This window comes from Nannospalax galili, unplaced genomic scaffold, assembly GCF_000622305.1.
Source record: "Nannospalax galili isolate Female #2095 unplaced genomic scaffold, S.galili_v1.0 scaffold892, whole genome shotgun sequence".
NCBI lineage: Eukaryota > Metazoa > Chordata > Mammalia > Rodentia > Spalacidae > Nannospalax > Nannospalax galili.
In genome coordinates this window covers 2,444,854-2,456,730 of record NW_008333311.1, presented here as the reverse complement: position 1 = coordinate 2,456,730, position 11,877 = coordinate 2,444,854, and the positions used below count along the sequence as shown (strand labels likewise).

Genomic DNA, 11,877 nt, shown 5'->3' with positions numbered 1-11,877 from the left:
TTAGAAAACAAAAGGAACCAGTTATGGATGAAAATTTCTAGTACTGCTCTAAAGCTTTAAGGCAACAACCTTTCTAAGATATTTATTGTAATATAAACTCAAATTATGTATCTGGCACTTGACTTCTTATCTGATACCAGGAACTCCTAGTTAGCCTACTGTTTGCTACCATATAAAACTAAGAATTGACCAAAGGAAAAAGGCCATGCTTCAAAGTTTTAGTTGATCATAAAAAGTATCTGTAAGCAAATCAAATAATAATAATTATCCATCTAACTAGAGTTAATATACTGTTTGAATGAAGTAACAAAAAAGGTTGTTAATGAGAAAACTATAGGTATACTTCTGCCAAGGGGGTAGAGATCATTTCAATTCCAGAAAAAGATGAAATATTTACACTATAGACAAATCTAGAATTACGTAGAACATTCTGGGTACTACATTTCAAAGGTCTGGGCTTAAATATTTTTAATGTTTAATATTACATAATACATCAACTTTTATAGTGAATAACTCTAATTAAGGTAAGAAATCCTTTCCTGGACATTAATTTCTTAAGTAGCATAAGGACTGTCTCCTACCAACATAGAAATGCTCTTATCTTCTGCATCTGAAAAAAAATCCTTCTCATAGGTTGGGGGTATGTTCAGGGGAACAGCACAGCTTGGCATGTGCAGAGCTCAGACTGGATTCCTAACACCACCACCTCCTGCCTGTAGCTATTATTTCAATTCTTTGTTCCCCTGACAGAATTGTTTTATACTTATCACCAACTCTTTTGCTCCCATTTACCAGAAGTGTCCTCTTATTAGCCTTTTTTGGTCCTGAAACTCTGACTTTGATCTTGTTATCACAGCTCATTAACTCTTTGCAGTTGATCATTCCTTTTCTACCATTCTTAGAAACTGTTCTTTTCAGTTATTATTTAAAAAAAACAAAAAACCCTTTAGTCCTTCCATCTCAGTTTATTTTGTGGTGGTTCTTCCTTTCTCCTTTGGCTCTTTAAAGTTGAAGAGGCTGATGCTCTGCACTGTTGCATCTATATACATTCAATAGCTTTAATGGCCTCACCCAGTACTACAGGCTAGACAGCATCTCTATAATGACTGTGCTACCATAAAAACTCTAAAGGCAAGGATTTTTGTCTTTTCTATCCTGATAATATTCCAATAATAATTATTGTTATAATTATTATTTTAAAAGTTTACACAAAGGAAACATTTGGAAAAATGAATGTCATTTATGTACCTATGCTGCCTTGTAATTTTAATAAGAGCACTACATATTTACTAATGGATTTTACCTGATTTTTGTGAGGAAAGAGCTACCACTAAGGCAGGATCAATCTCACATGGTAATCCAGCAGCTGACGATAAATATCACAGTGAAAGATTTATCGTCCTCTTTTTTTTTTTTTTTTTTTTTTTTTTTTAAAAAAAAAAAAAAAAAAAAAAAAAAGAATTGCAAAGAAATACAAACTTCTAAGAAAATTTACTTCAGTAAGAAAAGTTTCATGATTTAAATCAGTTTACAAGAATACGAGAAGAATTCTAAAATGTGGCTGAAGCAAAATGACAATGTAACTAGTCTGTGCTGAATAACTGATTTAATAATCGGGGATGTGCTGCTGATTCTAACTTCCTATGGTGAGGCCAAACAAAACTTGCACACTCTCTGAGGCAAATTCCAACAGAATCATCTAAAGTTACTATTTGTCTTGGAAACATGGATGTAAAATATGAAGTCAAAGAGGTGAATAAATGGAGCCAAGTGTGGTGGCTGACACACGTAACACCAGCACTACTCTGGAGGTAAGAGAAACACCTGTTCAAGGCCAACATGGGCTAGGGTGAGATTCTGCTTCAAAAAAATCAAAAGAGAGGAATAAATGAGCAAAAGTGAATCAGCATTACTGGACCTATGCTTAAATCCAGTTATTTAGTGAAAAAGTGATAGTGATTCACTGCTTAGTCATGTCTATATAATAAGATTATAAAAATTTTAAAGAAATACTGATTAAAAATCTGATGAAGGAATTTCTGTTTAAAGTAATTTTTCCTTTTAAAAAGGATTTATTTTTATTTTAAATAAGGGAGAATGTTCATGAATTCAGGTAACCATGGAGGTCCGAAGCACTTGGAGCTGGAGTTATAAATTGTTGAGTCACCTGTCATGGGTGTTGGGAACTGAACTCAGGTCCTCTGCAAGAGTAGTTAGTACACACTCTTAACTACTGAGCCATGTCTCTAGCCCCTGAAGCAATTTTTCTGGACCACACATAGATTTCAATTAAAGATAGTCTGACTGATACTGTAATTAAAAACTATGTACAGAAATGGTTATCTTTGATGTAACAATTAGTAAACTTCAGAAGTATACAGCTCAGAACAAACAGAGACATGCCATACACTAAGTTCTAGATAAACATGCTGCTCACCAAACATACAAAGAATCAAAACGTACCATGGTTAGAAACGAAAGAGCCAAAACTAAAATAATCTTGAAAGAAAATACAGGCAAAAATCTTTATGACCTTGTAAAGACAATGTATTTTTTAAAATATTTTATTTATTACTTTTATTTTATGTGTATGAGTGTATTGCTTGCCTGCCATGTATCTAAGTGCACCCCCCATGTTGTGCAATGCTCCTGGAGGTCAGAAGAGGGCATCAGATTCCCCTGGAACTGGAGTTTAGAGCAGATGTTAGCCACCACGTGGGTGCTGGGTATTGAACCTGGGTCCTCAGCAAGAGCAGCCAGTGTTCTTAACTCCTGACCCATCTCTCTAGCCCCAAAACAATGTGTTGTTGTTTTTTTTTTTTTTTTTTTTTTTTTGGTTTGTTTTTTTTAATTGACAGCAAAACTACAAACAAGAAAGAAAAAGAAAAAAGCTAGACTGCACTGAAATGAACAACTTCTGTGCTTCAGAAGATACCATCAGGAAACTGAAAAGATAACTAAGAGGAAAAAAAGCCAGATCATGTCTTCTACTGGGTCTACTTTAATTCTGATACTTCAAAAATAAGAAGACATGGACCAGAGAGAGACAGCTCGGAGCGCAAAGGTACTTGCTACATACATAAGCCAGGTGTAAGGAGAGAATCAGCTAATGGTGTAAGGAGAGAAATCAACCACACACATACACACAGCACATAATTTTAAAATGAGCAAAGGATCTGATAAACATATCTCTAAAGAAAATACACAATTAGACAATAAACACATCAAAAGATGTATAGCATCATTTTTAGGATGGAAATGCAAAGCAGCGAGGGATCAATTCATACCTACCACAATGACTATTATCAAGAAGATAAGTACTGGATATAAAAATCCTGAAACCTTCATACAGTGTTCATGGGGACGTAAAATAGTGCACACATTCCCTTAGTAAAACAGCATGGCAACTCCTCTAAACTAAATACAATTTCTAAGCAGCCCAGCAATTTCATGCTTCATAGAAGAAAAATGAAAACACATGTTCACACAAAAACTTCAACATAGATGAGCACAATAGCATTATTTATATATAACAAGTAAAAACAAACCCATGTATTCATCAGTTGATGAATGAACAAACTATGATACATCCATACAATGGAATACTAAAAAATAATTTAAAAAATTAAGTGTTGATATAATATGAATGAACCATGAAAAAGTGCTAAGTTAGAAAAGACAGTGTCAAAAGACTACATGCTGTATGACTTATATTCAGTACCCAATACAGGGAAATCTATAGGCAGAGAAAGAGTTATCTAGGGCTAGACAGACTGATGTTCTCTGTGTAATAAAAATGTTCTAAAAGTGATTGTTGGGGGCTTCATGGTTAAGAGTACTGTCTGCTCCTGCAAAGGACCCAGTGTCAGTTCCCATCACCTACACAGCAGCTGACAACTGTTAGTAACTCCAGTTCAAGGGGCTCTGTCACCTTCTTCTGGCCTCCATGGTATTCCATGATACAGGTGCACTTACATACACTCACATAAAATAAAAATAAGTAAAAATTTTTAAGGAAGCCTAAAATGTATATTTCTATAAAGCATTTAAAAAAGAAAATAAAAAAATTAAAATAAGCACTTAGCCTTTAAGATGTTTCTTATCTAGTATAAATATTGGTAGATGATAAATAAGAAAAAAATGCTTTAATCACTGGATAGTCTAGAGATGAGTCTTAGAAAATGACAAGTGAACCTGTAAGGATGACTTAAGATGGAAACACAAGTGTTTTCAAGCAGAACAAATTAAGAGGATGAAATGAATAGGAAAGAATGTTCAAAAACCTGGTTGGCTCAAAAGATACATATGGAGAAAGAGGCAGAGTAAGAAAAAATAGTGGTAGGTGCTAAGCCTTAAAAATTTTGAATAAAGTCAAGCACGGCAGTAGCACAAGCTTGTAATCCCAGCACTCAAGATGCTGAAGCAGGAGGATCATTCAAGGCCGGGCCTGAGGTACACAGGCAGACTCTCAAATCCAAACCCCCAACCCCCCTACTGTTGCCAGTTTCAAAGGCTTCACTTTGAAACCCGAATACTACACAAAAGTACAAGATATGCAAAATAGGCTGGCAAGATGGCTCAGTACATAAAGGTGCTTGCCACCAAGTCTGACAACACAAGTTTGATCCCTGAGACCCACAGGTAGAAGTGGAGAACTGATTCTTGCAAGTTGTTCTCTGACCTTCACACTCATGCTATGGAATGTGCATACCCACAAAACAAATAATTTTTTTAAAAAAGATATATGCCAAGTACAAAAGAATCTCTCCAAGAAGCACAGACAGTCACAACACACAGCTATGAGTCCTGGTAGCTTATACTAGTTGTTGCTGGAATTACATCAGTGGTTGGATCACATGGCTCAAAAAAATTAAAACAAAAAACTGTGGGGCTGGGGCCATGGCTCAACAGTTAAGAGCGCTTACTGCTTTAGGAGACTGGGGTTCAGTTCCCAATACCCACATGGCAGCTAATATTCATTCTTAACTCCAGTTCCAGGGGATTCAACTCCCACTTCTGGCCTCCATGGGCACCAGGCCCACACACAGTGCAATTACAAACTTAGAGGGAAAACACTCACACACATAAAATGAACAAGAACAACAACAACAAAATCCTGTGGATTCAAATAAAGCTCTCAACCTTCTATCTTATATTTCTTAAGAAACAAAATGCTAAAGAAAATGTTTTTGATCTATGACAACCTACTATAAAAAAATACCTTGAACACCTTTTTTAAAAACTGACTGAATGTAATTATATTTAAAACAATTCATTCTATTTACTCATCTTTCTGCTTTATGATCATGTATACATAGCCATCTGATTAAGGGGAAAAATGATCAATTTTTAACAAATTTTACCTTGTTATAGTTGATCAAGGAAGAATAACTTTCAAAACGCCTAGGTAATTTTTTTGGTCCTGAGTGCACCAAGATGCCATTTCAAAGGCAAGCATGCTAACTCTAAAGCAATTACTTTGCAACAGTTTAAGATTTGATACATTTTATTTCATATGTGCCAATTTAAATATTTCACTTTAAAACTGCAAACTCCAAACAGAAGCTATACCTTCATATCAGTTTCCCTTGGAATGTGATCCTTGAAATCTTCAATTGAACTTACAAGAAAAGGAATGTGGTAGGACAAGACCTAGGCAGGATGACAATTGAAAACACAAATCAACATTAAAAGGTTAAATTTATGTAATATCATATGATAAATTCAAGTTCTGACAGAAGTATTTGTGTACTTTCATTTGGCTTTTCTGAAAGGTCAAGGTACATGGAATTGGAACGTTTTCAATGTTAAGATGAATACAGTTCAAATGAAAATGCCTTAAAAGGTACAGCAAAGCTGAAACACTGTACTCTCGAAATTTCAATACCAAATGAAAAAATAAGCTTAACTCATCCTATACATTTTATTTTCCATCACTATGAAAACTGGAATTTCTATCTTCTTATTGCTAATTGTTAACTTTAATTTTTTAGAAAATAAAAAAATTACATAGGAATGGTTCTTACATCTCTAAGTGCTTCCTGTGCCAATGACCGGAAGGATAAAATGACACCAATGATTGTCATCCTCTTCAAGACACTGTCAACAGCTAGATTTGAAGGAAGGGGAGAAGAGATGAAAAAAATATGAATTGAATTCTTTTTTTAACTTTGGAGAAAATTCTTTAAATCAATACTTTCATAATAAATATTAGCATTAATGGTAAATTTATAATTCATAATGTTTTAAGAAGCAAACATTGATAGCTAATATTTAATTTAAAATTTGCAATAGTTTATCAAGTCTCTCTCTCTCTCTCACACACACACACACACAGACACACACACACACATATACAACTCTACTCTTAAATGAATTAGCAAGTTTAGCAGAATCTTGAAATAATATGCAATCAGCTGTATAAAACTGGTGGAAAAAGGAATAAGAGAGAGAAAGTAGGGAGAAAGATGATCAGAACGATTTGGAGTTAAATCCTCAGCTAGTCCAGGAACTTTGCATAAATTCTTAAGTTGTAGTTAAGAAAGGAAAAATCATTATTGAAATCATAAGCAGTTTTGGCAGAACTAATTTACTGAGACATGAATGATGGCTTTGATCACTTGGTTAGAGAAAATTATTTTGAAAGTGATTACTATATACTTAATACTCAAACTGTGTTAACAATAAAGAGATTAGGGTTTGAAAGAGGCGTTTTATTAACAGCCCTATGGGGCACTGGACTACATAACAGCATAAATATAGAAAAATGGTCTGGACTTCAATGCAAGCAATCTAAATGGTTTAAGAAAACCAAGGAAAGAGAGGCTAAGATGGTTCAGTGTGGTAAAGCGCTTGCTATGCAAGCATGAGGATCTGGGTTTAGATCCTGAGAACCCGTGTATGGTGACATGCCTTTGGAATCCCTGTGCTGAGAGATACAGAATCCCTGGAGCTCCCTGGCCAGTGAGTATACACAACTGCTGGGCTCCCAGTTTAGTGAGAGACCCTGTCTCAAAAAAAAGGTGGAGAAACGACTAAAGACATCTGATTTCAAATACAAATATAACAAACTTCTAGAAAGAGGTATACAGAAAACTGTTAACCATTGTTACTAGCTGAAGAGCAAGAATTGAGGTGTTTTGTTTTGACTTCCTAAGAATTTAAACTGGAGTCAAATTGAAGTGTATTGTCCCTCTGCACTCTGTATTAAAACATGAGCCAGGAGAGTCACAATATGGTGGCCTGTAGAATGGAAAAGCTGACAACCAGGCCTGCAGGTCTGATATATTCATCTATAAGTGTACATGTGGCCAAAGAAGAGGAATCCAAAAGCAGCTAGTGAGACCAGACCAGCTCCCCATATATACGGCAGCACCTCTCCATTCTAAATATGTTGAACAGCCTGGTTATTTGCAAATGAGTTTTGCATCCATCCATGTAGTACAATTGTTCATTACAGTGGTGGCACAAGGGTGTTTATGTCTTTGTGGAGAAAGGGATAGTGGATACAGTACAATATAGAAAAGATGCACATGCCTATCTGAAGAATCTTCCTCAAGATTTTTCTTCCCAAAACGAGTGATTATAGCTTCAGGACTGGCAGGTTTGGTTTCAGCAAGAAAGGGTTCTACGTTTAAGAAGACTGCTTATCCACTAGGATTGGCAGCATTAGGAGCAACTGTTTGCTATTCAGCTCAATCACAAATAATTGTGACGATAACTGTGAAAAAGGCATGCACTACAAGCCAACAAGAATACGAAGCCATTAAAGCATTGTGGACAAAAAGCAATAAAAAATAATCACTCCCTGAACCTAAAGAAGAAACTAAGGTAGGAAGGTCTGATGAAATATCTGCCAACATTCTGTGCCTTTGCCAAAAGAACCCACTTCTAAGTCAAAGACCAAATCAGAATACACCTCAGGTGCTACAGTTTATAACTAACCCCAAGCTCATGGATCATGAGTAGTCTCATCCAGGAGACAGAGATATGTACAGCACTAGAGACTGAAACAGAGTGCAAAGGAAGCTTGCTAGAGCACTGCAAGATGTATGAAGCTACAAACAATGCTGAAAAATCATGTAATGGGTAACTAGCAGAGCATGATTTGAAGTTTTTCCATGACATGTTAAAATGAATAGTCTGGCCAATCACATAAGTAATTAAACACAAATTATGAATGCAACACAAACAATATTCACTGATTGATGAGGCAACAGAGGTAGAAGTACTAGGCTGCATTTGATTACTTGCAACAGAATTTAATAGAAAGTAAAATAGAGTGAAGATATGAATGTCAGGCTAAAATCTGAAAATATACACACATACACACACACATATATTTTTATACATATGCACATATGTATTTATTCCAGTTCTCCAAATCCAAATTATTGTCAGTTAACTTAGAATGGTGAATGAATGGATGTGTTCTACTTTATTTCCCAGAGTTAGAATAAAATATCCACATTTTTTTTAAAAAGTATTTAAAAATTTTTTATTTTGTGTGTGTGTTTTGTCTACATGTATATAAGGGTACCATGGGTGTAAAGTGCCTGCAGAGGTCAGAAGAGGGTGTCAGATCCCCTGGAACTTGAGGTACAGATGGCTGTTAGCTGCTATGTGGTTGCTGAGAACCAAACCCGACTCCTCTGGAAGAATGGCAAGTGTTCTTAACTGCTGAAGCATCTCTTCAGCCCCCAAATATCCATATCTCAATGGCACACTTAAAAAATTTTTTTTTAGCTGTAACTATAAAAGCAATGACAGCTCTTGCAAAGGACCCAAGTTCGATTCCCAACACTCATATGGTGGCTAAAACTGTTTGTAACTCCAGTTCCAGGGGATCTGATGCTCTCTTCTGACCTCTGCAGGCATTGCATGACATGGGTGCATCTACTTTCACCTACCTTCATATAAGCAATACAGTCATACACATTAAATAAAAATAATTAAGTAAAAAAATAGATTTTTTTAAGGAATTGGGTGGAAAAATAAATAAAACAAAAAAGATTTCTCTGGGACAATGTCATCGAAGTTGGCATATAGGATAAGGAGGAATAAAAAGACATTCCAGGGGCTGGAGAGATGGCTCTGCGGTTAGGAGCATTGACTGCTCTTGCAGAGGACCTGGGTTCGATCCCCAGCACCCACATGGTAGCTATGAACCATCCTTAACTCCAGTTCCAGGGGAATCCAAAGCCCTCTTCTGACCTCTGTGGCACTGCACAACACAGGTACACTCACATACATGTAGGCAATACACTCATACACATAAAATAAAAATAATAAATAAAATATTTTTTTTTTAAAGGCATTCCATTTCAAAAACTTACAGTAACAACTGCTGGGTGTGGTGGTGTACGCCTTTAGTCCCATCACTCGGGAAGCAGAGACAGGTGGATCTCTGTGAGCCAGGTGGGCCAGGCCAGAGAGACCCTGTCTTCAAAACAAACACACACACACACACACACACACAAACACACACACACACAAAAAAAAAAAAAAAAAAAAAAAAAAAAAAAAAATTACAATAACAACAAAAAAGAACCAGGGACAGCTCTTAGCAGGTAAGGGTACTTGCCACCTAGTCTGAGAACCTGATTGAACCTGAGTTCAATCCCTGAGAGCCTTCACATGGTGAAGGATGAACCAACTTCCCAAAAGCTGTCCTGAGTGCCACATGTGCACCATGACAAACACAACCACATACAAACACACACACAGAATAAATGAAACAAATTTTTTTTAAAGAAAACAAAGTTTTACTAACCAATTTATAGCAGGACAAACAAACAAACAAAAAAGAGAATGATCAGTAAAGTAAGATGCATCAAAGTTTCACCGAGCTGCACAAGAAATTCAAAGTTAAGGGAACACTGAACACATGGCTGTGGGCTGAGAACAAAACATCAAAGTCCAAGATTTTAACTATAGGTTTGCAGGTTGTAAGAGGAGGGCAAAAATGAATGAAACGAGGGTTTTTTTTTTTCTTTTCTGAAATGACGTTTTAAAAGGAAGAATCACCACAGAAAACTAGAAGATACTGGTGAGGAATCAAACAGTCAATAAAGCAACAATCTAGCTCCAAGAAAGAGTTAGACAACAGAAAGGAAGAGGGACGTTGATGGATTTGCTCAAGTAACACAGGCAGCCCTAAAATTAAAAAACAAATTCCATGCTGCCTCCCAATTCAGAGCTTTTTTAAATAAATTGTAATGCTTTGTCTTTTTAACGAAATGCTTTTCTGATTCTAAAACCAAACTCCTGCAGAAATTCCTAGCTTTCTGGATATGGAGTGACAGAGTTTGAAAGAGGGAGTCAAGAGCATTCTGGAAACATTTCAACTGAAAGAGTAGTTTTCTATGCCCTGAAATAAATCATTCTCAAATGAATCTTTTCTCTTTCTTGTAAAAGATACAAAATAGACAATGTGTTTTATTTAAAGGCTAATTTGAAAAATACTGGTCATAAAGATTCAACAATTTAGTTTTAGCAAATCCCAAAGTATTACTATACACAAAATTCAAGTAATTAGAATCTAAACAAAGGACTATGAATTTTATTTTAAAACCCTGTAAATTCTCCTTGGAATTTTAACAAATTCCAGTTTGTTGCAATTACACAAATAGCAGAGTTAAGTAAAGAAGGAAGTAAATATTTTAGTGTATTAGTTGCTTCAAATGAGAAGGTCCAACCAAAAGATGTTTATTAACTAGGAAAGTTTAATACAGCTAAGGCTAGTAGGGTGGTCGTGGTCAGATGGCTACTAAAGATAAGAGAATGAAAACAATGTAAGAAGAATAAAGAAAATACAAAGTCAGTAAAATAGCTATACAAAACTAGTATGTTAAAAGTTTCCACTTATTCAACATCTTTTTTCTCTATAATACTGTCAATTTTTTTTTCTTTTAAAACAATCATACAATAAACCTGACTTCCTGCCCCCCTTTGGTGTGTATACGTCTATGAAATTTACCAGGTATAGATTTATTTTACCAACATCACTGCTACCTACAGTAAACAGCTCTATCGTCCCCTAAATACCCTCACTGCTTTCCTTTCCTAGTCCTGGCAACTACCGATGCATTCTCTAAGACCATCTTTTACAGCATTAACTTCATGCTTATTTTTATTAAATGAGTTTTTAAAAGCAGGGTAAGATAGGCCAATAAAGTAATTCTCTAAAACACTTGAAAGAAAAATATCAAGTGGGAAGTATACAAGAACACATGAATTATCTTTAATTTTTTTTTTCAGATTATTATTATTTTTGGTCCTAGGAACAGAGCCCATGGTCTTGCACATGCTAAACTTGAACATGACCAATGAGCTACACCTCTAGCTTCTGGCAGTCTCCAATACAAATAAAATTTTACTCAAGATTTTCTAATTTTGGGGGGCCTGGGAAGACTTTTAATATCACGAACAGATTTTACATTCCCCTTCAAATAGGACATTTGAAGAAAATTTTAACTTGTATAAAGTTACAGGGTCTGACATCGTCATAACAGGGCTTGTTGACGGCTGTGCTCATTCATTAAAGGAGGGCCAAGCAGGGTCATTGGACCCTCACCAGAGTATCCAGCCACTCTTCCCAGCCAACTGTATGTAATTTGGCCCTAATCACACATGGCCTCCTAGATTTGGGGAGGGCTAAAGTATACAATCTGGGGAAGGCTAGGAAGAGAAGTCTTGACCCATGCTGGGTAAAGGCTTTCCAGGGTGCACACCCTCAGCAACCCCTCAGTTATCTCAGTAAGTAAGCTCAGTAAATTCATTGGTTCCCCAGTAAAACTTTAATCAAACATTGGCTTGACACTAGAACCTTAAAAGGGAATAAGCATGGCTTAGTACCCCCAGGAAGAATTCTTATAT

The 11,877-nt window shown here is 35.8% G+C and overlaps 2 protein-coding genes and 1 pseudogene across 3 annotated transcripts in view; 1 reads left to right on the top strand and 2 right to left on the bottom strand.

The window, feature by feature from the left end:
* LOC115069430 (nck-associated protein 1-like) overlaps positions 1–1,379 on the bottom strand; it is a gene marked incomplete at its 5' end in the record, with an annotated part of 25,626 nt that extends 24,247 nt beyond the window's left edge. The window contains one exon of the mRNA XM_029561046.1: positions 1,304–1,379. Coding sequence (XP_029416906.1) covers positions 1,304–1,379 — 76 coding nt within the window. The remainder of the gene's footprint in view (positions 1–1,303) is intronic.
* A 4,140-nt stretch (positions 1,380–5,519) lies between these two features.
* LOC103729865 (nck-associated protein 1) overlaps positions 5,520–11,877 on the bottom strand; it is a 79,931-nt gene continuing 73,573 nt past the window's right edge. For both annotated transcript variants that reach the window (XM_029561047.1, XM_029561048.1), the window contains 2 exons: positions 6,027–6,109; positions 5,520–5,652 (listed from right to left, as the gene is read on the bottom strand). In XM_029561047.1, the coding sequence (XP_029416907.1) occupies positions 5,566–5,652; positions 6,027–6,109 (170 nt within the window). In that variant the 3' untranslated portion in view covers positions 5,520–5,565. The remainder of the gene's footprint in view (positions 5,653–6,026; positions 6,110–11,877) is intronic.
* Positions 7,235–8,010, top strand: LOC108490571 (annotated as a pseudogene).